Source organism: Haliotis asinina, chromosome 2 (genome assembly GCF_037392515.1).
Source record: "Haliotis asinina isolate JCU_RB_2024 chromosome 2, JCU_Hal_asi_v2, whole genome shotgun sequence".
Taxonomy (NCBI): Eukaryota; Metazoa; Mollusca; class Gastropoda; order Lepetellida; family Haliotidae; genus Haliotis; species Haliotis asinina.
The window spans coordinates 2,093,586-2,119,987 of NC_090281.1; the positions used below are offsets into that span (position 1 = coordinate 2,093,586).

The 26,402-nt window shown below is 39.5% G+C and overlaps 2 protein-coding genes across 2 annotated transcripts in view; both read right to left on the minus strand.

Moving 5' to 3' along the window:
- Positions 1-593: 593 nt before the first annotated feature.
- LOC137274738 (uncharacterized) lies at positions 594-11,321 on the minus strand. The gene is made up of 7 exons (XM_067808079.1): positions 11,269-11,321; positions 10,441-10,737; positions 10,246-10,323; positions 9,973-10,167; positions 9,455-9,816; positions 1,108-1,237; positions 594-633 (listed from the first exon to the last, which is right to left on the minus strand). The coding sequence occupies exons 2-7, from the start codon at positions 10,713-10,715 to the stop codon at positions 594-596; spliced, it is 1,080 nt and encodes a 359-aa protein (XP_067664180.1). The 5' UTR covers positions 10,716-10,737; positions 11,269-11,321.
- LOC137273130 (carboxyl-terminal PDZ ligand of neuronal nitric oxide synthase protein-like) overlaps positions 11,298-26,402 on the minus strand; it is a 206,544-nt gene continuing 191,439 nt past the window's right edge. Inside the window, exons 6-10 of the mRNA XM_067805598.1 lie at positions 22,007-22,154; positions 15,945-16,084; positions 15,283-15,498; positions 14,455-14,592; positions 11,298-14,239 (exon numbers count right to left, since the gene is read on the minus strand). Coding sequence (XP_067661699.1) covers positions 13,394-14,239; positions 14,455-14,592; positions 15,283-15,498; positions 15,945-16,084; positions 22,007-22,154 — 1,488 coding nt within the window. The 3' untranslated portion in view covers positions 11,298-13,393. The remainder of the gene's footprint in view (positions 14,240-14,454; positions 14,593-15,282; positions 15,499-15,944; positions 16,085-22,006; positions 22,155-26,402) is intronic.

Consider the following 26,402-nt stretch of genomic DNA (forward strand, 5'->3'; position numbering starts at 1 on the left):
AGAGGTTAAAGGGAACGGTGACTACAAGACTGGGCATTTCACTGAGAGGCGATCCGACACAGTCATCCTCCAGTTCACAATGACTTCGGGGTATATTTATATAAAAAAAAACCCATTAACTTACACTACAAAAAATACTCAATAATCATTGCCCCTACACCTTCTCACGTTAATACCTGTATTACAATGTCATAGTCGTGTTTCAAATCCATGAGAATTTGGATTCTTTGAACACTAAGGTCACGGTATCACTTGAGCCCTGCCAGGCCTGTACGAAGGGAACATGCCAAAGGGGCCAAAAGACTAAAGAGCCAAAGAAACGTGCAGTCAAATCCCGACGAGTCGAAAGCCAGCGTCTCGAATATTATGCATAATCTCGAATATTATGCATAACTCGGAGTACCTGTCGGTCACGACCATTCCCTGTAATTGCTGTCATCATTTAATCTTTCGGTTCCACGAATTCGTGTTAGAAATACACAGGATGTATGTCCGTTTGTATACTCGTATTTCAATATAATCTATGTACCTTTTGACTTTCCTTTGTAACTTTTGACACCCTTTATCCTTTGGTCCTTTTGACTACAACCCTGTTAGAGGAGGTCCGTGCTCTCCGTGATGAACCCTGGCGTCCTGCAGAAGAACAGTCAGGCACACAGCGTGGTCTTGCTGAAATCCTTCGACAGCTGCCCACAGTGACGGAGGGTTGTGTCCAACTAGTTTTTTGAAGGAGCTGTTCCAGGCTTCGCATATGTTGTTTGTTCTCTGGTCATCAGTTAGTGTGGCATCTGCTACGTTCCATATATGAGTGAGTGAGTGAGTGAGTTATCATTTAACGTCACGTCGGCAATATTGCAGCCATATTGTGACGAGAACATACGTGACTCCATATATGAGGACTGAAGAGCGGGGGTGTGCGTCGAAAGTGAATGCTGGGAACACCGTCACCAGTAACTGGCCTCTGGAGTCTTCTGATACTCCCTGACACATAGTTGGCATCAAAGTAACTCACAAGTTCTTCTAAACCATCCGGGATAAAATCCTTTAAGAATGACATGTCGTGAGTCCCCTGCTCAACAGGTAAGAAGGTCAGTCCACTAAGCATACCACAGTTCATCTGGTGCAGAGTGTAAAGCATTTGCAAGTATGTTCCCAGGCTTAGCAAGAGCCACTGGAACACTATCATACAGTTTATTCTTGAACTTGGTGACGTTGACTAGGTTGGTGTGGAGAATACCTGGACAATCAAATGCCGATCTGTTTGAACACTACCACCTTGTACGACTTATATTTGAACTCTTCATGGCGTACATATACCCATCTAGCGCTAGCTTGACACCACCTTTATTTTTCCTAATAAGCTCCATGATGCAGTGTGAAAAATACTTGACTTTACTGTCTTTACCCCTTATGTACAGGTGTAGAAGGATGATTTGATTATGCATCATTAACTGTTGAGCTGCTCCGAACTTTATAGAAGGGAGGAGGATCCCAGGAAGCAATTAATTAAGTAATAATGGCGTTGACCATCTTAACATGTCACAATGAGTACATTTAGCAGACTTCGTTCCATAGTTAAAATAACAACATCGTCACTGAGGAGCCCGTAACAACTGTCAGCAGTGGGAGGATATGCAAAGAAAGCATCATCTTATCACCTGTCTTCTGGTACTTATCTGTAACAAACGTCAGCAGTGGGAGGAATTGTTCAGAAAGCATCATGCTATGGCCGGTCAACTCAAAATAAACACAGAGGGTGTTTTATCCTGTGGGTGTTGATTTGCAAGGGCTTTTTGTCCCGGGGGCATTTAGCCTAGGGGTGCTTTGTATGAGGGTGTTATGTCCTTGTGGGCTTATTGTCTGCCCACCAGGAAAAGCCCATCCGAATGTCTTCCAACTGATCTGATTCCTGTTGAAGGAACACAAGACCATAAGCGTACGTTCGGTGTAAAACACCACTGAACAACGCCTCCCTCCTACAAAATAAGTACCAAGACCTTCACCGCAAACAAGATGATCTGAAGACCAGACATGATACTGAGAACGTCGCGATCGGTCATCAAGCATGTCTAAATGGCACCTTATGCTCTGGAAGTCGCTTAATTTGGTGCAAATTTAGTTCACTCTAACGGCTGTTTCATAAGTGAAAATGTGTCGTGTGAAGAAATGTTATAAATCGTAGCAATGATTTTATAACTCCTTTGAGTGGCATTTTAGAAGTGGGAAGTACAATATAGAACAGACTTTATGGATAACCTCTCTTGTTCGTACAAGGTTTCAAATTGCTTGTCAGAAAAGAAACGGCACAATCTGAGGATTTCATGTTACATTCAATAAAATATCCAAATGTACTGGTAGTTCTCTTGTTGACACCGCCCATTGTTTAACCCTGAGAAGCTGCAGGCCATAACGACCCACATCTACGAACGTGTTTAAGACAATTGGGAAGGCAACAGCATTCGCTGGAAAATGAAGACTAAGTCTGGTCAATGTTTATACTGGCAATAAAGTTGCCTAAAGGTGAATGAGCCATCTGCCAGTGGGGTGATGTGTTACATTGTGGATATCCCACTACCGTATGATATGCTATATGGTAATTCAAAACAGCCTGGTGTCCCAACTAGATGCTCTTACAATGGTGTGATGTGAAAAACTTGTGACACTGAAATCACTAACAAAAACAAGAGTCATCTGAATATGACATATCCCCCCCGGCTCCCACACGTTTGAAAGGACAAATCATCTGACAGTTATTCATTGTTTTCTTAGACTAAGTTTGAATTGTTTCCATGGAATTCATGCAAATTATATGTGGCATATATCTGTAATCAGCAAAGTCACAATTTCAAGATCTGTCTCATATATCTGCCAAGATCTGTTGAAAGATATGAAATGGTATTCGCGTTGTGCTCTGGGAACGAAGCCCATCCCTCCATTTTGAGACTAAGTCCGAAATGTTTCCATGGAAACCAAGAAAATAATACATCACAAAAACCTTTAAAAACCAAAAGGCACCACTTTGGGGTCTGCTACACATATCTACCAAGTTTTACTGACAGATATTAAGAAGTTTTTGAGTTCTGCTCTGGAAACGAAACACACTTCTCATTTTTGAGAGTCAAAAACGTTTCCATGGAAACTGAGTAAATAATATATCACTGAAACCTGTACATAGCAAAAGGCACCATGTTAGGTTCTGACTGATATATCTACCAAGTTTTGCAGAAAAATTTTCAACGGTTTTTGAGTTCTGCTCCAGAAACGAAACACACCTGGCACTTTTGAGACTATGTCCGAGATGTTTCAATGGAAACCGAGAAAATAATAAATCACAAAAACCTGCACATAGCAAAAGGCACGTTAGGTTCTGACTGATGTATCTACCAAGTTTTGCAGAAAAATAATGAACAGTTTTTGAGTTCTGCTCTGGAAACGAAGCCCACCTCACCATAAGACTTACACCAAAATGTTCCATGGAAAAACAAAAAAAAACCCATAAATGCCACAAAACTGTAAATAGCAAAAGGCACAACCATAGGCTGAGATTACTATACCTATGAAGTTTGGTCTAAAAATATTGAACGGTTTCTGAGTTCTGCTAAAGAAACAAAATGATTACGGACAGACGAACGGACAGATGAGGCGTCAACTATCTCCCCCCTCCCTATTACATGACTGGGGGGTTATAACAAAACCCTACCCCATGGTTCTGTACAGGAGAAATAAATGAATATAACACAAAGTTGTGCAAGTTCTATTTGTTTGTTTTATTCAACATGAACAGGGCTTATATTACAATGATTCTGTACACGAGGCTGTCATCAGTGGTTTGTGTCACCATGTCACACTGGCCTGGTGTCCCCTCATTCTGTCAGTGAGTAAGTCTGGTGTAAGTCATGACTCACGTATGTTACAGAAACATTCAGTATTGTAACACCAGGCCATACATGAGAACTGCAGGTACTTACCCCTTGAGCTGGGCCTCTTGCAACAACCTTCATTGTAACATTTGAGTGGAGCGCAATGTAAAGACCTTCATCAGAACATTTAAATTAAGCCTCAGGTGAAGAACTTCATCCTAACTTGATATACTCGATGTGCATCTCCTTGGACATAACACTCTTATCTTAACTGACATATCAGCAGCTTACTTCAAGGACATTTGTTCTTCAGAAGTAGTTTAGTTTATCTAGTTTTGGATAACAGCTTAGATTTTTCCTGTGCACCATAACAAAGTTTCATATCCTGTATTACCTTACTCTTCACCATAACAAAGTGTCATATCCTGTATTGATTTAACTTCTCTACACCATAACAAAGAGTCATATCTGTATTGATTTAACTTACTCTACAGCATAACATGTCATATCCTGTATTGATTTAACTACTAGTATTTAAGCTTACTCTTCATCGTAATGTGTCACATCCTGTATTGATTTATCTTACTCTACACCATAACGTGACACATCCTGTATTAATTTAACACTTACTCTTCATCATAACAAAGTGTCATATCCTGTACTGATTTAACTTACTCTACACCATAACCTGTCATATCCTGTATTGATGTAACTTACTCTACACCATAACCTGTCATATCCTGTACTGATTTAACTTACGCTACACCATAGCAACATGTCACATCCTGTATTGATTTAACTTACTCTACACCATAACGTGTCACATCCTGTATTAAGTTAACACTTACTCTTCTTCATAACATAGTGTCATATCCTGTATTGATTTAACTTACTCTACACCATAACCTGTCATATCCTGTACTGATTTAACTTACGCTACACCATAGCAACATGTCACATCCTGTATTGATTTAACTTACTCTACACCATAATAACTTGTCACATCCTGTACTGATTTAACTTACTCTACACCATAACGTGTCACATCCTGTATTAAGTTAACACTTACTCTTCTTCATAACATAGTGTCATATCCTGTATTGATTTAACTTACTCTACACCATAACCTGTCACATCCTGTACTGATTTAACTTACGCTACACCATAGCAACATGTCACATCCTGTATTGATTTAACTTACTCTACACCATAATAACTTGTCACATCCTGTACTGATTTAACTTACTCTACACCATAACCTGTCATATCCTGTACTGATTTAACTTACTCTACACCATAATAACTTGTCACATCCTGTACTGATTTAATTTACTCTACACCATAACATGTCACATCCTGTATTGATTTAACTTACTCTACACCATAATAACTTGTCACATCCTGTACTGATTTAACTTACTCTACACCATAATAACTTGTCACATCCTGTATTGATTTAACTTACTCTACAGCATAACATGTCATATCCTGTATTGATTTAACTACTAGTATTTAAGCTTACTCTTCATCGTAATGTGTCACATCCTGTATTGATTTATCTTACTCTACACCATAACGTGACACATCCTGTATTAATTTAACACTTACTCTTCATCATAACAAAGTGTCATATCCTGTACTGATTTAACTTACTCTACACCATAACCTGTCATATCCTGTATTGATATAACTTACTCTACACCATAACCTGTCATATCCTGTACTGATTTAACTTACGCTACACCATAGCAACATGTCACATCCTGTATTGATTTAACTTACTCTACACCATAACGTGTCACATCCTGTATTAAGTTAACACTTACTCTTCTTCATAACATAGTGTCATATCCTGTATTGATTTAACTTACTCTACACCATAACCTGTCATATCCTGTACTGATTTAACTTACGCTACACCATAGCAACATGTCACATCCTGTATTGATTTAACTTACTCTACACCATAATAACTTGTCACATCCCGTACTGATTTAACTTACTCTACACCATAACGTGTCACATCCTGTATTAAGTTAACACTTACTCTTCTTCATAACATAGTGTCATATCCTGTATTGATTTAACTTACTCTACACCATAACCTGTCACATCCTGTACTGATTTAACTTACGCTACACCATAGCAACATGTCACATCCTGTATTGATTTAACTTACTCTACACCATAATAACTTGTCACATCCTGTACTGATTTAACTTACTCTACACCATAACTTGTCACATCCTGTACTGATTTAACTTACTCTACACCATAATAACTTGTCACATCCTGTACTGATTTAACTTACTCTACACCATAGCAACATGTCACATCCTGTATTGATTTAACTTACTCTACACCATAATAACTTGTCACATCCTGTACTGATTTAACTTACTCTACACCATAATAACTTGTCACATCCTGTACTGATTTAACTTACTCTACACCATAACGTGTCACATCCTGTATTAATTTAACACTTACTCTTCATCATAACAAAGTGTCATATCCTGTATTGATTTAACTTACTCTACACCATAACCTGTCATATCCTGTACTGATTTAACTTACGCTACACCATAGCAACATGTCACATCCTGTATTGATTTAACTTACTCTACACCATAACGTGTCACATCCTGTATTAAGTTAACACTTACTCTTCATCATAACAAAGTGTCATATCCTGTATTGATTTAACTTACTCTACACCATAACCTGTCATATCCTGTACTGATTTAACTTACGCTACACCATAGCAACATGTCACATCCTGTATTGATTTAACTTACTCTACACCATAACGTGACACATCCTGTATTAATTTAACACTTACTCTTCATCATAACAAAGTGTCATATCCTGTACTGATTTAACTTACTCTACACCATAACGTGTCATATCCTGTATTGATTTAACTTACTCTACATCATAACAAAGTTTCATATCTTGTATTGATTTTACTCTACCCTAAACAAAGTGTCATATCCTGTATTGATTTAACTTACTCTACACCATAACCTGTCATATCCTGTACTGATTTAACTTACGCTACACCATAGCAACATGTCACATCCTGTATTGATTTAACTTACTCTACACCATAACGTGTCACATCCTGTATTAAGTTAACACTTACTCTTCTTCATAACATAGTGTCATATCCTGTACTGATTTAACTTACTCTACACCATAACCTGTCATATCCTGTACTGATTTAACTTACTCTACACCATAGCAACATGTCACATCCTGTATTGATTTAACTTACTCTACACCATAACGTGTCACATCCTGTATTAAGTTAACACTTACTCTTCTTCATAACATAGTGTCATATCCTGTATTGATTTAACTTACTCTACACCATAACGTGTCACATCCTGTATTAAGTTAACACTTACTCTTCTTCATAACATAGTGTCATATCCTGTATTGATTTAACTTACTCTACACCATAACCTGTCATATCCTGTACTGATTTAACTTACTCTACACCATAGCAACATGTCACATCCTGTATTGATTTAACTTACTCTACACCATAACGTGTCACATCCTGTATTAAGTTAACACTTACTCTTCTTCATAACATAGTGTCATATCCTGTATTGATTTAACTTACTCTACACCATAACATGTCATATCCTGTATTGATTTAACTACTAGTATTTAAGCTTACTCTTCATCATAACAATGTGTCATATCCTGTATTGATTTAAGCTTACTCTTCATCATAACAAAGAGTCATATCCTGTATTGATTTAACTTACTCAACACCATAACGGGTAATGTCCTGTATTGATTTAACTTACTCTACACCATAACAAAGTGTAACATCCTATTTGGATTGTATCTTACTCAATATCGTAACAAAGTCTCACACACTGTATATGTATGGACATGAACTGATCACGGTATCCAGAGTTTACATAATGTAGCCCTGGCTGGTGAATCATGCTGTAACTAGTTCAGCTCTGTGGCATTGTCCACTCCTTGCCATGGTGCCAGGTTTCTCGACGGATCCTGGCCAACATCAACACCATACATGTTAATCATTACAATTATCAAATATAAAGGTTATTCAAAATTTCATCCATTCTCACACAAATTTTGAAAAAAAAACCCAACAAAACAAAAAACAAACCCCACAGCTAACATTTTTTGTGTGTGAAAAAGTCTAACAATAAGAAATGAACCAAGTGACGTGTTGATTCATCCATCGGAGATGACAATGATAGTGGACAGAATAAGGTTGTGTTATGTTTACAAGTTTCACATGACTTGTGATGTTTTTCTTCAATCATATATTGGTGGTTCCTATCAATCTGGTCCCAAAAAACTATCAAAGACCATTTCCTGTGCAGCAAGTATCCAGTACTCATTGTCAAGTACTTGGTAGGTACAGTACCTCTGCAGTACTGGTAACTAGTACTGGGAGGGGGTGGCACTACAACAGTGCTGACAAGTAACTATTATACATGGTAAAGTACGATCATACACTGTTATTTGTGTCGTGTTGAAAACAAATTTTGTGCATTAAAGTAAACTTCAGTTCAATACTGGACTACTGTCAGCTAAGTCCAAAGAATCAAAACTGCTACAATGATATTGATGTCAACGACTTGGAACAAAAAACAATGATTTTATGAATGCTTCTGTCAGCACTGTCATTTCACTATCTATCATAAGTTCCCTATCTATTACATATTAATATCCTTTGCAAATTGGCAAAGTTTGTGGATTGTCTCTTTCTTACATTGATGCTCTCGGGTTAAGTTTCTGTTCGATTGTTGTTTAACATTGTACTCGACTGTCTTCTAGCTTCAAATAACTGACCAGAAAATCAAGTGATTCACATTGACACAAATGATCTATGTTTGGTTCCTTTTAGTCTATGTGTTGGACACAATAGCAACACAATTAGTTCCCTGACAAAAACTATATATTAAAATTAAGTCTGACAAAATGTGCATGCTGTCTTTATTATTTGTTCAAGTAATGTGTGTGAGGAGTTTCTTGTGTAAACAGTTAAATAATTCTAAACTATCATAATAATTATCCATTCATGTACAATGTAAACATTTTTCAATCAAATCGTACATACAGCTTAACTGGATTTGTGGGTGCATTTTTGTGACTGCAACCCAAAGTACTAGGCAGTTGCCAGATGGCAATTTTACAATGGTTGCCTTGCTTCCAAGTTGCTGCCAAGCAGCTACAGGTCAGTACTTACTGTATGTATTAGATTAAAATAAAGGGTGTGACATCTGCTCCATCAGGGAGTAAAACTGATAATCTAGAATGTGACATCAGACATTCTTTGAGAAACAGTCCATGACAAAAAGCCTGGGTCCTGCCTGGTACAAGGAGATACTTGAATGTGCAGTGGTAACAGCATAATAATGCAAGTCTTTAACCCTGTTGCATAGGAACACTGTGTGTCCCAAGTCCACCATCGCAGACCTGCCCTCACACAGTACACAGATATAGCAGTCAGTAGAAAAATAGCCACGTCATCATCATCTACACTAGCACGTGATTCTCTCACACGCCAGATAACAGTTTATATCTCACTCGGTGCATACCTAAGTCTTCAACATTGTACAAATATATAGTAACATCAGACAGCTTGTAGTTGTCAACATTGTACATAGCAACATCATACAGCTTATAGGTGTCACCACTGTTCACAGCAACATCAGACAGCTTGTAGGTGTCAACGTTGTACATAGCAACATCATACAGCTTGTAGGTGTCACCACTGTTCACAGCAACATCATACAGCTTGTAGGTGTCAACGTTGTACATAGCAACATCATACAGCTTGTAGGTGTCAACATTGTACATAGCAACATCATACAGCTTGTAGGTGTCAACATTGTACATAGCAACATCATACAGCTTGTAGGTGTCACCATTGTACATAGCAACATCATACAGTTTGTAGGTGTCACCATTGTACATAGCAACATCAGACAGCTTGTAGGTGTCAACATCGTACACAGCAACATCAGACAGCTTGTAGGTGTCAACATTGTACATAGCAACATCATACAGCTTGTAGGTGTCACCATTGTACATAGCAACATCATACAGCTTGTAGGTGTCAACATTGTACATAGCAACATCATACAGCTTGTAGGTGTCAACATTGTACACAGCAACATCATACAGCTTGTAGGTGTCAACATTGTACATAGCAACATCATACAGTTTGTAGGTGTCAACATTGTACATAGCAACATCATACAGCTTGTAGGTGTCAACATTGTACACAGCAACATCATACAGCTTGTAGGTGTCAACATTGTACATAGCCAAATCATACAGTTTGTAGGTGTCACCATTGTACATAGCAACATCATGCAGCTTGTAGGTGTCAACATTGTACACAGCAACATCAGACAGCTTGTAGGTGTCAACATTGTACATAGCAACATCATACAGCTTGTAGGTGTCAACATTGTACATAGCAACATCAGACAGCTTGTAGGTGTCAACATTGTACATAGCAACATCAGACAGCTTGTAGGTGTCAACATTGTACATAGCAACATCACACAGCTTGTAGTTGTCAACATCGTACACAGCAACATCATACAGCTTGTACTTGTCAGCATGGTACAGCCTGAAAGTGTCAACATTGTACATAGCCAAATCATACAGTTTGTAGGTGTCACCATTGTACATAGCCAAATCATACAGTTTGTAGGTGTCACCATTGTACATAGCAACATCATACAGTTTGTAGGTGTCACCATTGTACATAGCAACATCAGACAGCTTGTAGGTGTCAACATTGTACACAGCAACATCAGACAGCTTGTACTTGTCAACATTGTACATAGCAACATCATACAGTTTGTAGGTGTCAACATTGTACATAGCAACATCATACAGCTTGTAGGTGTCACCATTGTACATAGCAACATCATACAGCTTGTAGGTGTCAACATTGTACACAGCAACATCATACAGCTTGTAGGTGTCAACATTGTACATAGCAACATCATACAGTTTGTAGGTGTCACCATTGTACATAGCAACATCATACAGCTTGTAGGTGTCAACATTGTACACAGCAACATCAGACAGCTTGTAGGTGTCAACATTGTACATAGCCAAATCATACAGCTTGTAGGTGTCACCATTGTACATAGCAACATCATACAGTTTGTAGGTGTCAACATTGTACATAGCAACATCAGACAGCTTGTAGGTGTCACCATTGTACATAGCAACATCAGACAGCTTGTAGGTGTCAACATTGTACATAGCAACATCACACAGCTTGTAGTTGTCAACATCGCACACAGCAACATCATACAGCTTGTACTTGTCAGCATGGTACAGCCTGAAAGTGTCAACATTGTACATAGCCAAATCATACAGTTTGTAGTGCCACACAAAACAAGTGCAGACAGTAAATCTATTTCTGTCTTTAATCAGTAAACTTTGAATGATAGTGTGTTAATAACAATAAAGTGTTGCTTGAGCACCCCTGTTATGTAAAAGTAACATAAACATATATATATCATCACTACACCCTCTAGATGAGTGATCTCAAACACAAAAAGCCAGTAAAATACATTCATCAAGCAATTAATCTAATCCAACAATTATCTGTCTAATAAATACATTAAAACATATACCGGGGTATATAACAATGTGAAGACTTTTCACTATCATATAATATTATTGTTGCAAATAAGTACCATAAATTAGTTACCATTAACATAATTGTTTCATTTCAACAAGATATACAAGTTCTGTTTGTTAACAATACAGGTCCTATTTTTACTAATCCACACATTTCAGAAACTGATGTTCACTCTCATTTATGAGTTGCAGTTTGACCACCCCCGCCACATGAACTGGACATCAGATGACCCTGACCGACACAGCAACTGTTGGCCGAAACATTTTCCTTTCTTCAGTTGCTACAGAGGAGAAGCAAGCTCACTTCCTGTTTGTACCCCTCAACGAAAAATATTGGATGTGGTTAGCTTCTCATGGAAATCAGTCAAGGTCACACCAAGAGTCCATTGTCAAGTTGCAACTCAGAAACATCCATTTACCTTTCCAGTGTTAACAGAATGGTGGATACATTCCGAACATGCTAACAGAACATTATACATGCGCTTTTGTTCTGCAGTGGAGCATTTCAGTGAACAAAGTCATGCACTACCATGCACACTTTGAAATGTTGCTATTCTCGAAATATCATTCTCATTCAATTCTCAAGAGGAGATGGCAGTATTAGAATTGTCTAAAGATTTGACCAAAAATAAATTGTATTCACATTTTTTTTCTCATTTCTCCATAAAGAAAATAAACATTTATCCATATGCTGTCGTCCAAATCCCCTGTAAACATGCGGATGTCACGAGTCATTTGGTAACTGATGGTCTGAACACTTATCAATAAATCAAATCAATGAAATATTGATCGTTAGTGTTTGGACACTTAAAGTGGTAATACATAATGTCCAAGATGGTCAAAGTTTCAAAAATATTTGTAAATGCCACAAATACATTTGATTAATAACATAAAGTAGCAAATGCTAATATTGGTGCACACCAGGGGCAGCTGTCTTGTGCCGCCATCAACCTTATATAAGACAAACCAAAAACTAACATTGGAAACACATGTTGATATACACAAACCTCTTTAACATCACCGACAGAGGTCTCATTCTACAAATCATACAATCCAAAGTGCTTTGATTTTCAGTTAAAAGTAAAGTAAAGATACAACAGCCAACGCTGCAACTCTAGGTGCTATAAGCCCATATCGCATGTGACGTATATGCATGGGTATAGCCCATATAGCATGTATTGTATGTACATGGGTATACACAGGTACACATGAGGTCAGTGACCACTGTGTGGCCAGACACTTAACATCCTTTGTAACACTCTTGTACAAATGTGTGTCAGAATGCTTGTGCTATATACAAGGTCAACATCTGACACACGGCATAGGAAATGTGATATGCAAAGGAGAATTGTATATGCAAAAATTATACTTATTTTCTAAAATAGTACGAACTGAGCACTATGGTGTAAAATGCCACAAAAACAAGTCTAAACAATATATGTAAGTGCAACACTATGTCTTGTGCAGTGAGTATTCGCTTATATCTGAACCATTCCTCTCAGAAAAGAAAATATTAGACCACTGTATTACAAACATAGAAGCTGTTTTGAAACACTGTACAAGTTTAGTAACAGGTGATATAGGTGAACTGAGGGTATACTGAGGTGTTTCATCATATGATGGCTGCCTGTCTACAAGCAGCCTGGGTGTGGTCGACACTGTCAACACTGCTGACTCGTACAGGAATGGATCAGCCACATGAAGCATGTGCAGAAGACAATAGTCTTGATGAGAAGGTACCTACATCAGCACTTCTGTGTGGAGGTACCAAGATCAGCACTTCTATATAGAGATGCCAGCAACAGCACAGCCATGTGAGAGGTCAAACAAAAGCACAAGTGATGTCCAAACTGGACTGTACATGGTTAACTACTCAAGGCTTCAAACTCGTCCAGAGTCATGGTGTCCAGTCGGCGTGGGCCGGTCTGTGATGGAGTGTTGGATTCCTCTGAGTTATCACTGGCATCATCGGAGGTGTAACTGATCCTCATCCTCCACCGGTTCTGACCGGTCATACCTAGAGGGCGCTGTGGACTGCTGCTCAGGTTGTTAACCTTCAGGTCAAGCTTCTGGCGTGGCGACCCGACTGAATGCACATCACGGTTGTCATTGAAGTTGTCAAAACGGTTGCCATGACTACTCTTGACCGTGCTGGTGTTACTACTGGCGTACGTTGAATAATAGTCACTGTCAGACGGAATATTGGCGTTAGAATCACGATCCCCCGAACTGGATGAACCATGCGCATTTCGCGTAGGTCTACGAAATTTGGGTGGTGGATCAATTTTTGGGGTATGTGTTGTACCCCCCTTAAGATCCAGTCTGTTCCCGCTGGCATCCTGCGGAGGACAGGGCGTAATAATCTTCACCTTGTCCTCATTTATCTCCTTCCTTCCGTCATCAGAATTGTTTGCGAAGGAGTTCCTAAAAGGATTGCCATTGATATTGTTAGCGAGTGTGGTTGGTGGCACAGCAGTACCGTAGGGTACACACCAGCCGTTGGACTCTGTGTGTGTCAGGTTGTAAGACAAACTCTCGGACGACATCTCCCGGTGTCCACTGTCTGGAGAATCTGTGTCCAGACCTGCCTTTGTGTTCTCAAACAATGCATTGTCAGACACATTGCTGATGTAAGAATTGTCAACCTCGCGGAACTCGGGGATGTACACAGGCCCTGGGCGTGGTGTTGTTGGGTCTGGCAACATAGGCACCTAGAACACACATATAACAGAGTGTGTTTGAATCTTTCAAGGCTTACTTAGATTTAATTCGTTTAAAGGTAGAAAAGACTCTTAATCTGAAGGTAAATTGCTGAGAGCAGTTTGTTACAAATCGTTAAAATCCACTTTCAACTCATATTACATAAATTGCTATACAGTCCATATACACTAGCACTCTCCAGCATCACACACTGTCAAGTACTTACCTGTTGGGGTGTCTGAAGCAGTACCTCTGACGATGTTGCACCGCTGACCTTGACCTCAAGGTCCTGTATGCGGGAGACCAGCTGGGTCACATGATCAAGGAGGTCCCGGTTGTGCATCAGCAGCTGGTGAGCTCGAGCCTTGAACACCGAGTGAGAGAGTGAGTGAGATAGTGAGTGAGTGTGTGTGAAAAAGTGCGAGTGGCTCAGTGCCCTGCTGCACACTAAAGTCCTATCCACAGAGAATCAGATTTTGTACTATAAAGCAATTCAGTCATGTTTTGTAGCCTCTATGTGTGATCACAGCACTAAGGCATCTTGACTTGGCCAACATTCTGTCTTCTATGTCATTTTGTTGTTTGTTTTACATAGACAAACATGGTCAGACAAACCAGAGTCAGTGAGTTTAGTTTTACACTGCACTCACCAATATTCCAAGGATGTAGCAGCTGTCTGTAAATAATCAAGTCTTTATGGGACAATTCAGTGATCAACATCATGAGTCAACCTGAGCAAATGGGTGTTGATGATATCTGTCAACCAAGTCAATGAACCTGATTACCCGATCCCATTAATTGTCTCTTACAATAAGCATAGTCACCTTTTGTGGCAAGCATGTGTTGCTGAAGACCTATTTTACCCTGGACCTTCACTGGTATAGGCAAACCAGTGATTGATAAAATGAGCACTAACCTCAGGTATGATAATACCAGTCTTGCCAACCTTACACACTGACAACAAGCATCAGTCGCGGGGAATATTTCCAACTTGACTGAAAAGAGCAACATCAACTAATGTGACAACAAATACCCTGAGAGTAGAATACCGTACCTGTGCCTCAATCCTAGCAGCTGTCTCTGCTGACAACTGGTCCTTGAGGAGATGCACCTGAGCTATAGCAACCTGCGTCTGGTGCTGCTGCTGCTCCAACTGCTGGCGTATCAACTGCATCTGGTGGTGAGAACTGAGCGGGAGCTGAGACTCAGGGGCATACTCCCCTAGCATCACCGGAGACCCGAGTGGGGAAGTGATGGTTGTACCCCCAACCTGATCCACAAACACAGAAATGTTAATAATAAAGAAAGAGAGTGAAATGGAGATATAAGATACTATTTTTCCCTTTTCAATGTTTCCAACATAACGATTACTTTGTATTTTATGTCATCTCATTCTCTCACTGCTACCGTGCAAATATGTTACACTTGTGAGAAGAGGGAATTTCAATTTCTGACAGAAAACCTGTTTCTGAATGATAATAGTTGACAAAATGATAGTTGTGTTCGTGGTTTTACCAAACAAATATCTCTGTTAACCTTGGGTCCTCTGGGGAAAAAGACAGTTCGACACAAGGGAAAAAGGTTTGACTCATAAAACTGACACAAAAAAAGGTTCATGTTCAGCTCAATCTCTTCAAATGCAGTAAAAACAAATCAAGAATATTTTTTTTCTGCTTCACTAACTAACTTGAATGACAACTGTTAACATGCACCTACCGTTGGAGAGTTGCCTCCCCTGGACTGGAGGAGCTGAGCTTGTTTGAGCGCCAGTTCGGTGGGCGGGGATACCTTGCCTTCCTTCACAGGCTCTTCATAACAGTCCTTGTTCAACTCCTTCTCCTCAAGAGCATCTTTGTCTGAAACACAGATAATAATTTCAACCATCACAGATAAACTCTTCAACCTTCATAGATAAACATGTCAACACTTAAAGATTAAATCTGCAATGTTCACACATAAACACAGGTAAATTCTCATTAATTAATACTGCAACCCTCTCCATTAACTGACTCAAGTTTTCAAGTATCCATGCAGGCAGTTAAGTCAATGGAGTGACTGTACAGCTGGTGACCAGGGTGAGATAACAAATGTCCAACATACCACACTAGATATAAGAAACATTCTGCCCCACGAACTTTCACTTGCAGGAAGGTCAACTCCAACTGACCACAGACAAATGCTGCCTTAAAACTTCACCATGACAGGATCAAATAATTCTCACAAATACCAAGCATACCAGTCCCTCCATTCTCAGACTGAATCCTGCTTCTCAAAACACCTCAGCGTCCACCTGGAGCACATGCTGGAGGTGGAGCAATCAGTTCAGAGCACATGCTGGAGGTGGAGCAATCAGTTCAGAGCACATGCTGGAGGTGGAGCCTTCACCTAACACCGGTGACACACATCCAACTAGAGAGTGAGAACGGGGACAAGATGTCCACTTGATAACAGCTTAACAGGAAACATCATTCACGCCAAGCTGTCAAAACAAATTAACTCCGTCACGAGCTATTACCCCTCAAACAATCAAATGGAGGATTCAAATCAATACTCAAACTTCTCAAGGAATGTTTTCCTTGCCAGCGTCCACCACAAATATGCACAGCAAAAGAGTTTCTCTCTCGGAGAAGTCACCACATGGAATGTTGTCAAGATTGTAATTAATGGTTGATGTTTTTATGTATTGTCAAATTAATCTGTAGATTCTTTCTATATAACCACAAAATCAATGCAGAAGCACTTCTTCAACTACAGCTTTCACAGGGGAGGAGGATCAAGGGGTCATTGATGCTGAAAAATGGCACAATAACCAAATTTTCTTGTAGATGAGCTCTAAATCTTACCTCAATGTGTGTACAGATCGTCTACAAAACTGGAATGTGTTTTGCAATAAATAACTGTTCTCTTAAGTCAAAAGCTGTGAGGAATTATGGATTAACTGTTCCCCATGTATAAATAAATAATGCACATACTTTGTAAATTTGAGAAAAGTGTAGGTTTTTCTCTTATCTCCCAAGTCATGTTTCTGATAAATAATAGGAAATTTAACGCTTCCTGTTCAAAGCGGAGACATCACCACTGTCCTCCTCTCTACCACCGGAAAAGTGTCACATGACATCCCCTGTAGCGTCATGAACAATGGAGGATGTAATCTTATCTAGTAAAACGTAAATGCAAGTTGTCACATTACTGCTGGCCTCTATCCACAAGTAGAATGAAGTAGCCAGTCATCATGAGACAATCATCACTATACCCACGTTGGCACGTTGTCATTGATTGAATGATTGATATTTTACGCCACTTTTAGCAATATTCCAGCAACAACACAATGGGGGACACCAGAAATGGGGATCACACACTGAATCCATTTGGGAAATTGAACCCTGGTCATCAGCATGGACAGTGAACACTTGAACCACTTGGCTACACAGCCACCCCTTATGTCATCAGAAGAAATCATTATATGTGATATAAATACCGTAAATCACACAACACACATCACACATCACACAACACATTCTCTGCAACAGAGTAATTCATAGCATCACTTTTTAAACTCAATCTTTAATTTCAATAGTTTCTGTGAATACTCAACTCTTTTCAGACTATGCTTAGAACTTATGCATAAAATTTCAAGATATTGCCTCCCTCCCTTGGTAACTCTGGAAAAATATAACTGAAAGAAAGCCCATTTCAAAGTGAAAAACACAGGTCAAGGGCTATAACTCTGAAATAAAATTACTGTAAGACACTTCACTTTCAAACTCATTTAGATTGTGAAAATCATCCATGTGTAAAATTTGATTTCTTTACTTCAAATATCTTTTGAGAAAACCTTGCCCCATTTCACACAGCATGTACTTAGTCAAAGTGGATGAGGCTGCGGCCATTACTGTGTCAGAAGTACTGCTTGGACAGGAATCCATTGCACATCGTGACAATTACTTCTGACTGTAAAACTTCTGCTCACCACCTTAAATATTTTTCAAGAAATGTTATGGCCAATGACAATCAAAGAGACAATAAATGGATGGACTCCACTGCCATATCTCCCGCCCCAGTTTGTCACAGAGACAAAAGTGGTCATCGACAGTTGTGACAAAGTGACAAGAATGTACCCAGGTCCCTGGCCTCTTTAAGGATACTGTACTGCAGTGTTTTGTTGTCGCCACAGACAACAAAATGAGATGAGTTTTGTTTCATTTTACTATTATAAATGTTTCATTGACTGTAGCTGTTTTTCAAACTTTGCACCTGAAAATCATAAAAGTAACAATTTCAATGTTATACTGACAATATCGACAAAACATCTCTTAGCATATATTATTCCACTCGTCACTGCTCAGAGAAAAACAGCTAAATTGTAGCATGAGTGCATGGACCGTGTTGAATATTCTGGTATTTCCACATAAGATTAAATCTTCAAGAGATTTGAGTTGAGGAATCCTGTTCTGCTCTGACTGGGAGATACGGAAACACATCTACATGTACTGCTTCCCCTCGAACTACTGATAGTGTAGAGGAAGGATGAAACCAATATCAGAGAAAGTAATCTCACAACTAGTCAAGTGGGGGGGGGGGGGGGGGGGGGGGAGGGAGAGAGGGAGAGAGAGAGAGAGAGAGAGAGAGAGAGAAAGAGAGAGAGAGAGCACCATTTTCCTGCTAGAAGCCTGAGCTGCTATCATGTGTAAGGAATCAGAAACTCTTCTTCTCTCAGCATAAATTAACATCACAATTATTATGTGAGTGAGAACAATTGACATATATTTGTCAGATAATCACATCTGATATCAGGGGTAAACGACCCTGATCATGTCCAGCTACTGTCAGATGTTTTTGGACTGGTGGCTTCTGTAAATTAATAACAACCAATACTTTCTCTGATGATACTTGCAATAACAAGTAATAACAAAGCAACAAATCTGGCAGCCTACTGTTGTGCTTATCTAGGTTTTCACTTAAAGAGTCCATGTGTCTGGAGGGTTGCCATTCTCAAACAGAAGTCCTGATTTATATCAAAATTTCCCCTCTATATGGTTTTGTATTCCAAACATATACTCTTAAAGACACATCACATGGACGAGACACTGATCCTAGTGAGATAATGCATAGTTTATGAGAATATTTGCCTCTTGATATGGGTTAATTGCCCGTCATAAATACCTACAGGCCATATCGGCACCATCAATAAACACCTCAAACTGAATCATTTGATATTTGGACAGCTGATGCATGCATGTGAGCCATGTGAGGCAGTTGTGCAAATGTTTCTGTGGAATGCACTATCAGTCAGTAAACCAGTTGTGTGGAAGGTACTGTCATTAGCCAGTGTTAACTGATAGCTGAGGACTAGCTTGCCTTCCAACAGGTGCTTGGTAGACCCTGGCAGGTAGTGTGGCAAGGGCAGGTAGGGGTTGAGGTGGGAGAGGTGGGTGGTTGTAGGTAGGGGTGAGGTGGGAGAGGTGGTGATTGTAGGTAGGGGGTGAGGTGGGAGAGGTGGGTGATTGTAGGTGGGGTTGAGGTGGGAGAAATGGGAGACTGCAGGTAGGGGTGAGGTGGGAGAAGTAGGTAATTATAGGTATGGGTGAGGTAAGACAGGTGAGTGATTGTAGGTGGGGTGTGGTGGGAGAAGTGGGTGATTGTAGGGGGGTGGGGGGTTGGGGGGGTGGGGTGAAGTTGGAGAAGTAGGTAATTATAGGTGGGGGTGAGGTGGGACAAGTGGTACATTGTACGTGGGGATGAGGTGGGAGAACTGGGTGTTTATAGATGGGGGTGAGGTGGGAGAACTGGGTGTTTATAGATGGGGGTGAGGTGGGAGAAATGGGTGATTGTAGATGGGGGTGAGGTGGGACAAATGGTAGATTGTAGGTAGGGGTGAGGTGGGAGAAGTGTAAGTGATTGAGTCTGGACCAAACAATCCAGTAATGAACATCACCATAAACAACTGAGATATGGTGACATGTGTCAACCAAGTCAGTAAGTCTTATCGCCCAATTCCATGAGTCGCTTCTAACAGCAATGAAACGCTCGGCAATTTGGGGGAGGCACACGTACATTGTGGGGATGATACTGAAGGTGCCACTGAGAGCTGAGAAAGACATACTGGCTAATCTCCCATCAGTTTGGATAATGATTCTCACTATTTTTCAAACCTGCCACTTTCCATTCTTGCACATCATATTCCATCTCCAACTTTAGTATGCACACCTGAAGTGGGCAAGGAATACAGTCATCCCTCACAATAATGCGCTTCACGATACCACGGATTCGGTTAAACCGCGGGGTAATCCGTGGCTCCCATAAAAAAGTTGACCTGCGATCACACCTCTTCGCGAAATTGAAAATATCTCATCAACAAATCCTTTGTTGCGCTCTGGTAAATAACTTAAACTAGTGACATTCAGTGCTGATGGCAGCTGACAATGTTGATCGTACATATCCATTGTTTTTCAGATGCTTAGAACATGCACGGTTTCCTCAATAATAATAATACCAACAGCGAAATAGCATAGTAACTTATTAAAGACATGACATGCCATCAGTCAAGTACTTACAATGTTCCTGTGTGCAACACACTTCGCTATAGCGTGGGTAAACACAGTCATGTGAGAATGGATGGTGTCAGGAAACACATCTTATTTAATCAAATTCAATCACATTTTTATTCATTAAAGCTGTTGACAGAAGGGAGACACCATGAGAGAATGGCATTACCTCATTTCCTATGCGTACAAGTTCCTCTTACCACATTCCGGAGGGTCCGTTTTTCACGAAAACCACGATAGCACCAATGGCTTCACACTCTGAGCAATCATGAACAGATTACAGCCTCGTAATCCATGAACTTAGAGAACCGCGTTATTGACTCAATGAAGTAAGTTTTTAAAATTAAATGGTCAACATTTTGTTTTTTACAATCAAAATTGCAAGTACCGCGGGAAGTCAGTGGTGACTTGTCAGACTATCTCCTACATAAAATGTATCTAGACAGGTAACAGCCTGTGTTCATTGTTATGTTAAATATGTTTGCAGAAAACATGCATTGTATACTAACCCAATAGCAATATATATTATAACTGCTTAATATATCAAACATTGTGATAATGGAGTAGAAATTCTTTGATGTAATATTATTGGATCGTTTTTGACTGAGATCACCGGTACATTGGACCAAAACATCTGTGTACAGCTGATTGCTAGTTCCGGTTTAGTTGAATAACAGGTAGCACAACATGAACAATTAAATTATCATGTCTAGTGATTTTTTAATTCAAGTTTCCCCTACATATTATATGTTTTCATTTTCAAAGTTTGTTAATTTCACCTTCAATGATAAGATATAGTTCTGACTGAGCACAATACACGATATAGCAGTGTGGCCTTTGATCCACATTATGTAATAGGTACTACAACGCGGGTGTGTAATAACGTAAGGGGTCATCTGTGGACCCAAAGACCTGTGTTATGGCTAGGGATGACTGTATTTTGTGCACACTATGTGATGAGTATAGTGATAACTAACTCTATTTTACTTCAAGGATACACACTTTGTTTCATTGTTTCATTGAGCATGCACTCTACTTCCGGGGACATTCACATTATTAGAACTGACATGCCTGGTTGCTTTTCTCAATGCAAGGAGTTTTTATGATCAAGGAACACATCAGGACTATCCAGGACTACCTACAACATGCTGTCATCTTATTCATATATTTGATTCTTACATCACTGAAAACAAATTCCTTGAGATGATTTACTTTATGTGATTCATGACCTACTTTTGAGCGTGATTCTTCTTTCGTTGTCCTCTGATGACCGCTCACTGTCAGTCTCTTGTATTTCTGTGTTGGGGCTGGTCTGGATGGTGAGCTTGTGACAGACCTCGAACGCCTGGCCAATGGTACGCACAATGCGCATGGCTTGACTCTGAAGCAACAAGGACGACAATGTTGATGTGAACAGTTTCTACAGCTGAGACATACATCACCATCACATTGTAAGTGCATTAGTCTGATCAGTTGTCCAGTGAACAGTCTTCACTACATTCATCACTTGTTGGGGCAGAGGGTAGCCTAATGGTTAAAGTGCTCAAGACATGGGTTCAATTTCCATCATGGGTAAAATGTGTGAAGTCCATTTCTAGTGTCCCCCAGGGTGATATTGTTGGAATATTGCCAGAAACCAGTACTAAACCATACTGACTGACTCACTCACACATCACTACAGTTAGTCATCACTACATTTGGCATCACTGCAACCAATGATCACTACTCATTGTCATCACTGCAATCAGTTATCACTACAACCTACAACCAATCATCACTACAACCAGTTATAGGTACACATTGTCATCACTACCACAATCATCACTACACATTGTCATCACTAAAACTAATCATTACTACATTGTCATCACTAAAACCAATCATTACTACACATTGTCCTCACTACAACCAATCATTAATACACATTATCATCACTACAACCAATGATCACTACACATTATCATCACTAAAACCAGTCATCACTACACGATGACATCACTACAACCAGTCATTACTACATTGTCATCACTACAACCTACAACCACTCATCACTACAGAATGTCATAACTATTGTCAGTCAATGATCACCACATTTATCACTGCTGTCCCCAGGAAAGGACAGAAGTGTGACGCTAGACTGACGCTAAACTGCAGCCAGTTTAACTGGGGGGTCAGCTGTATCAGTGCTTGACTGGCATTTTGTTGAGCAGTAAGAAAGTATTTTACTTTCTTATAGCTGTATTATAGTAGGGATAACATGAACCTCGTGTATCTGGACAAATCTACCGGGTTGTTCTCAAGGATTAATCTGTATAACACTGTCAGAGGACATGTCTACTGCTGCCCTATGTAGAGACGTAAACTGCTGCCATAAAATACAAGAGGTTGTCACATCATAAAGACACCTTTAAGAAGGAACATGCCCATGTTTTCACCATTGCTTGTGTCACACAACTAGAAACTGATGTCCTGGAGGGAAAAAAAGAGTAAAATTGATAAAATGTTTTTTTCACTGTTCATCTGTAAATGAAAATTGAGAAATACTTGACCTACTTGCTGTCTGTCATCGTCCTATTTGATTCGTATCACAAATACCTGACTTTTTTCACTGTAATGTTTTTCTCTTTTTCCCATCTCTTGCTGCCCCGTGTAACAACAAAAACCTTCAACATCTCAAAATGTTCGTCATTCATCTGTGGCCCTTTACTGGGCCAAAATCAGTTGTCCAACCATACCAATCTCCTGGCAAGGAGGCCACCACCATCATTGAATCAGTGCTTGACACACTGCTTCAGGTTCCAATCAGGAGACAACAAGTTTTCAAGATACTGTTTCTTTACAACTAACAATTTTAAATGAATTTTGCCAACTCCAGCTCTCATGAAGTGCCATGTTTCACAAAAACTCAAGATTAATCAAATGTTCTGATGCAAACCTAGTACATACTATTAGCCACAGTTTTACAAGACAACTTACAGTAAACATGGGAAATTTGAAAAAAAAAAACGCTCTATAGAAAGCAATTGGCAGCAACTGAATCTTTAAATACTCGTCCTCTAAGAAACAGGTATGGTCTATTACAGTTCAATATAGTTTTTTTAAAAGAATGCTAAAATAGTTTTGAAAATATCCCCAAGAGCATAATGATATTGGTGTGCTTCACAAACAAGGATGTGGATTGAAAGTGATGAAACTAAAAATGTGACATAAATCTTTGGTTGTTTCACGACGCAAGTGAGTAAATCTGTGAATGAGTAAGTAAGAGTGAGTCAGGGAGTAAGTGATGTCACACAATACACTCTGATGGTCATCTCAAGACACATATATTGCTGTGCCCGAATTTCAACATTTATTGTTTTCACCGATTAGTCCCGGTTATACATTCATACATTCAGGTCCAACACTACAGTGTGGGTAGTCTCCTAGACACTCTTTCCCATCAACAAATGATTGACAGATTACCTTCAACAAATCACATCTCATACATTGTACATTTTTCTCACTTTACCTAAAATATCTGAAAAAAAAAAAAAAAAATGAAATCTCAATTTCTCTCCACATATTAACAGCATAATACGACAAACATCCTCCAACATAAATCTCAAAATTCAAATATCTAAGAAGCAATAATTGTGAAGGGGTCTAAACTGTTTAGAAATCATTTCCCTCAATATGATTCGACCTCATCATTGCAATACAAACACTGAGTCATTATTTCTGTAGGATGCCGATACTGGGCGCTGTTTTCTCTCAACATTTAGAAGAAACACGAGGCAATCATTGAGAAGCATCACTGAAGAAAGACTTTTGAACCAAGATGGCCACCTCCACAACCTGTCACGAATGTCAGTTAATCTCAACATTGAATCAAATCAATTTAAAGCCAGTTAGTTTTTACTCATGGGACTCGAAGAGTTATTTACATAAAGATTTCAGGCAAATTCTGTCAGTCTTAAGAAACCATTTCCTAAAGAAGGAAATTATGGAGAGTTTCTCCTCCTTGATTACCATGCAACCTAATGTGACCTGGTATTTTAAGAGCCAGTATTTCAAGTCTTGTACGCATTCATTGATCAGCTTTGATTTACAATAAAACTTCAGTCCGCGGAGAAGGAATAATCTAGCCTGGACCTCCCTCTTGCTGCTCCATAAATAAAACAAAATATATCAGCCACAGGACTGACTGTGATTGCCCACAACAATGATGTTCAACCGTTGCCTGAGTCTGACAAATCAGAAATTGTTGTTCTGAGCAACAAACCAACTGACACACCAAGAGTCATTCATAGCCTTGCTCCAAGTCTGTAGTGAATGCTGCACACATGGGTGTTTAGTCATTCTATCTCTCGGCAATTATAAATAAGTGGACAGTACATGTAAGGACCCCTTACTGTTATTTATTATTTTTCAGAAACTATCTTTTAAACTCATTTAAATCTTAACCTTAGAGGCTTTGGCAAACCCAGGGATTAGAAATCAGACTGAATGATGGCATGGAATGAGATTCATAATAATCACTTGATCGTCTGACCTAAGGTCGATATTTTAATTCTGAAATAGTGTTAAATGCAAACAACCACTTTACCAGCAGTGCCCCAAACCCAGGACCGAATGCCCCCAACACAGGACACAATGCCTCAAACATAGGACACAGTGTCCTAAACCCAGGAGCAAAAGCCCCCAACATGGGACACAATGCCTCAAACATAGGACACAGTCCACCGAGCACAGGACAGAGAGCACAGTCCCCCGAACACAGGACTAAGCACCCCAAACATAGGTCTCAATGCCCTGAACACAGGACACAATGTCCCTAACACTGGACACAATGCCCTGAACACAGGCCTCAATGCCCCAAGCACAGGACTCAAATCCCAGAACACAGGATGCAGAACACAGTACTCCAAACACAGGACTCAAAACACAGTGCACCAAACACAGGACACAATGCCCCAAACACAGGACTTGGTGCCCTTAACACAGGACACAGAACATAGTGTCCAAAACACAGAACACAGTGCCCTAAACACAGTTACATATATGTCACAGGTACAAATATGTCCTTCCTCTTCAACCCTCTCTTTGAAGTCCAATAAAATTTTAAATATACCACGCAAATATATATACTTCACAGTTTGAATTCTGTAGAAAATTCCTTGTTTCTTGATACCATCTAATGTTATCTCAGACCATTTTAAGTGCTTAAACTTGCCTTTCAAAATAAGCTTCATCGTAAATGTTGCCATTTTTCACACTATACAAAATCACGATTCAGAGCGTTATTTGCTGTATGTTTTGACATGTGGAAATCGGATAATAACTGTGAGCACTGAATTTTCAAAAAGAGCATTATTTATGATCACTGATATCAAGTTTTCATGTAACCAGCAATGATAATTCTGAAACATCAGATGAACCCAGAATCGGTTGGTATGTTTACACTTACACGAACACCGAAGTGCGCTTTCCGCCATATTGGGTTGTGTTTACAAAATCATGTTTCGAGAAGGCCGGTATTGAGATGCCTATTACATCACGTATATTTCATAGTCAGCTGTGACAAGTGCATCATTGAATTCCCCACACATCTTAGTATCATATACAAATGATCTTGGTCACCAATGCCAAC

Bases quoted from the DNA above. Each gene is read 5' to 3' on its own strand.
- LOC137274738 (XM_067808079.1), bottom strand. From the start codon at position 10,715: ATGTACAATGTTGACAAGTACAAGCTGTCTGATGTTGCTGTGTACAAT. The intron at 10,168-10,245 runs CTACAAGCTGCA...CAATGTTGACAC, and splicing joins GCTGTGTACAATGTTGACAC to CTACAAGCTGTATGATGTTG. The intron at 1,238-9,454 runs GTATGCACCGAG...TTGATTGTCCAG, and splicing joins GTACAATGTTGAAGACTTAG to GTATTCTCCACACCAACCTA.